The sequence below is a fragment of the Anopheles cruzii genome, unplaced genomic scaffold (assembly GCF_943734635.1).
Source record: "Anopheles cruzii unplaced genomic scaffold, idAnoCruzAS_RS32_06 scaffold02492_ctg1, whole genome shotgun sequence".
Taxonomy (NCBI): domain Eukaryota; kingdom Metazoa; phylum Arthropoda; class Insecta; order Diptera; family Culicidae; genus Anopheles; species Anopheles cruzii.
Genome location: NW_026456077.1, coordinates 1 through 3,138, shown reverse-complemented (window position 1 = coordinate 3,138; position 3,138 = coordinate 1). Strand labels below are relative to the sequence as shown.

Here is a 3,138-nt window from a genome sequence, read left to right as displayed (position 1 = left end):
AGTCGCGATCAACAAATAATACACGTAAAAACAGTTTTGCCAATCGGCTTCGTTATTTCTTCTTAAATACACGAACGCACGTTTACAACTTTATTTCACGGCTTTCTCTCCTTCCAAGTTCACTTCCAGATCGCTACTGAATCATTTTCTCCCTCACCTTCAATATATATCCTCGGGTTTTTGCGCCCCCTGTCTTTTGGTCTACTACTTTGTTGTCAACCTAGATTCCAGGAATTTTCACTTCCGCATACGCTTTCCTAGAATGCTAGTTGCAACATTGTATGTGTTCCCCGAATTCTCGTTGCAACATTTTATTTACATTTTATTATCCCCGAATTATCGTCGCAACATTCTATGTGTTCGCTGAATTCTCGTCGCAACATTCCCCGGCCCGTAACTCTGTACCGGGATCAATTGGAACAGAGTTACCTTTAGATATTTCTAGTCTTGCTAACTTCGCCACCGCTCTTCTGAAACTACCTGTTTTAGTACGCACCCAGGCTTGCCTGATGCGACCATCCTTAGAGACAATTAATTCTTCAACTATCCCTCGTACCCAACATTTTCTTTTTTCTCCTTCTACTAGAAATACGAGTTCTCCCGTCTGAAGAGGTCTGGTTTCGTTAAACCATTTATTTCTTATGTTCAGAGTTGGAACATATTCCCGTATCCAACGTTCCCACAGAGCCCTTCCTAACTGTTGAGATCGTTGGAAAGCATCGCGTAGGGCTACGTCCAGGGGTGGGGCAGGGAGGATCTCATTCGGCTGATTCGGCGACACCCCGCGCAGGAAATGATTTGGTGTGAGGGCTTCGGCATCTTCCGACTGCTGCGAGTTATAGATGAGCGGGCGTGAGTTGATGATGTCCTCAGCTTCTACCAAGGCTGTCTGCAGGATCTCATCAGTCAGCTGCTTTCCGTCGTCCATAACCGCGAGCACCTCCTTCACCGAGCGAACTAGACGTTCCCATACGCCACCCATGTGTGGAGCAGCGGGAGGGTTGAACGTCCATCGGGTACGGGCGTTGGTCATCTCATCGGCACAGTCCGCACCGATCTCGCGCACCGTATTCGCTATCTCCTTGCTGGCCCCTCGTAGGTTCGTTCCGTTGTCAGAGAATATCTCCGAAGGCCAACCACGACGGCCGATGAATCGATGGATTGCCATCAAACATGACTGGGTTGTCAGGCCGTGTGCCGTCTCCAGATGAATAGCTCGTGTCACTAAGCAGGTGAATAACGCCACCCAACGTTTCTCCGTACGCCGGCCGATCGTCACATGGTACGGCCCAAGATAGTCCAGGCCTACGTAGCTGAACGGTCGTAGGTAGGGTGTGAGCCTTTGCTCCAACAAAGGGGCCATGCGCGGGACTTTCGGTCGGCAGCGATGTACCCGACACCACACACAAGCAGATGATACTTTTCTCACTAGTGCGTCCACACTTGGTATATAATACAACTGCCTCAGCACGTTCTTTACAGTTTGTCTATACCCATGTCCACACTTTTCATGATAGTGCTGGACTATCATTTCCGTTATCTTGTGTTCAGCAGGTAGGATCACGGGAAACCGAAGATCAAAGGGGAGGAATTTTGCCCTTTCTATTCTTCCCTCCATACGCACTAGATCATGCTCATCCAATAATGGTGACAGTTTATAAAGCGGGCTGGACCGATCAATCACCATCCACTGACTGGAAGGACGATCTTTATTCCTTCTCAGTATTTTAACTTCATCCGCAAAACACTCACTTTGAGCAACTTCAATCAGCAGTCGTTCAGCCTTCTCGTACTCTTCCTGTTGCAGCGGTGTGCGTACTAACGAAACATGTTTGTCTTTAATAACTTTACACTGTCTGCTTGTCGCTTTGACTGTTTCGATTGGCAGACCTTGCACCTTCCGCTTACAGTTGGAAATAAATCGGTACACACACGCCATTGTTCGTACTAACACTGTCCACTTAGAGATCCTATGTACGTCCACAACTGTCTCCAACACTTTCACTTCATGCAGCAGCAGATGGGCCCGCAGCTCTTCGGTTGTGTTAGCTGGCGGTAAGTCTTTTACAGGCCACTTTTCTTCCCTTCTATACAGAAATGCTGGTCCTCTAACCCAGACGCTGTCTTGATAATCATCGACGTAATGTTTGTTGATGACAGCATTGGATGCTTCTGGGAACCTTTTCGCATACTCTAGTGCAGTTAGATTTTTCACGAACTGAGCCGAGTAGGGGGAGCAGGTCGCTCCGAAAGTAGCTACATCCATGACGTACTTCTGTGGTTGACCTCGCTCATCAGATCCGAATAGAAACCTTTGCGCTTGTTTATCCGGGTTCCGAATTCTTAATTGGTGGAACATTTCTTGGATGTCCGCTCCGAATGCTACTGGACCCTCCCGAAAACCACTCACTATCTTTGGCAGTGGTATAAGCATATCGGGTCCTTTTAGCAGTTCACTATTTAACGAAACACCATTCACAGTGGCTGCTGCGTCCCAAACTAAACGTACTTTTCCGGGTTTCTTTGGATTTACAACCACGTTCAATGGTAGATACCAAACATCCGAACTAGGGGTTTCTTGTAACTCCTTTCCCGTAATCTTGTGCGCATATCCTTTAACTTGATAGTCACTGATTTGTTGTTCAACTTTCAGCTTCAGCGTTGGGTTTCTTTCCAACTTGCGCTCGAGTGATCCCATTCGTTTCACCGCCATAGGATAGCTATCAGGGAAGCTTCGCGTATCGTTTCGCCACGTTAGTCCCGTCTCGAATCGCTCGCCTACCCTTACCGTCGTGGTCTCGAGGATCTCTCTAGCACGTTTCTCCTCTGCAGGCTCGGGCATTACGATTGTCGCAGGTACGTCTTCCACGATATACTGTTGTCTGATCGCATCATGCAGTTCTTGGTTACTAACTGCTGACGTAGTGTGCAGGTGAAGATAGCTGTGAACCGTCTGCTTTCGCTTTTCCGGGCCGTAGATTGTCCATCCAAGGCGCGATCGTACGCCGATTGGTTCACCCACTGCACCCACTCTCGATTCCACCGGCGCAAACAAGTCCAAATTGTCCAACCCGATCAGTAGTGTTGGTCTTCCTGTCGCGTTTGACACAGGTACATCTGCCAAGTGTTGATAGCGCT

General features: G+C 48.2%; 1 protein-coding gene across 1 annotated transcript; it reads right to left on the bottom strand.

Moving 5' to 3' along the window:
- Positions 1 to 698: 698 nt before the first annotated feature.
- Positions 699 to 1,363, bottom strand: LOC128276799 (uncharacterized; the record flags this gene model as incomplete). Its single annotated transcript, XM_053015259.1, has 1 exon — positions 699 to 1,363. A coding segment is annotated over exon 1 (665 nt), but the record flags the coding sequence as incomplete, so codon positions are not given.
- Between the last annotated feature and the right edge of the window lie 1,775 nt (positions 1,364 to 3,138).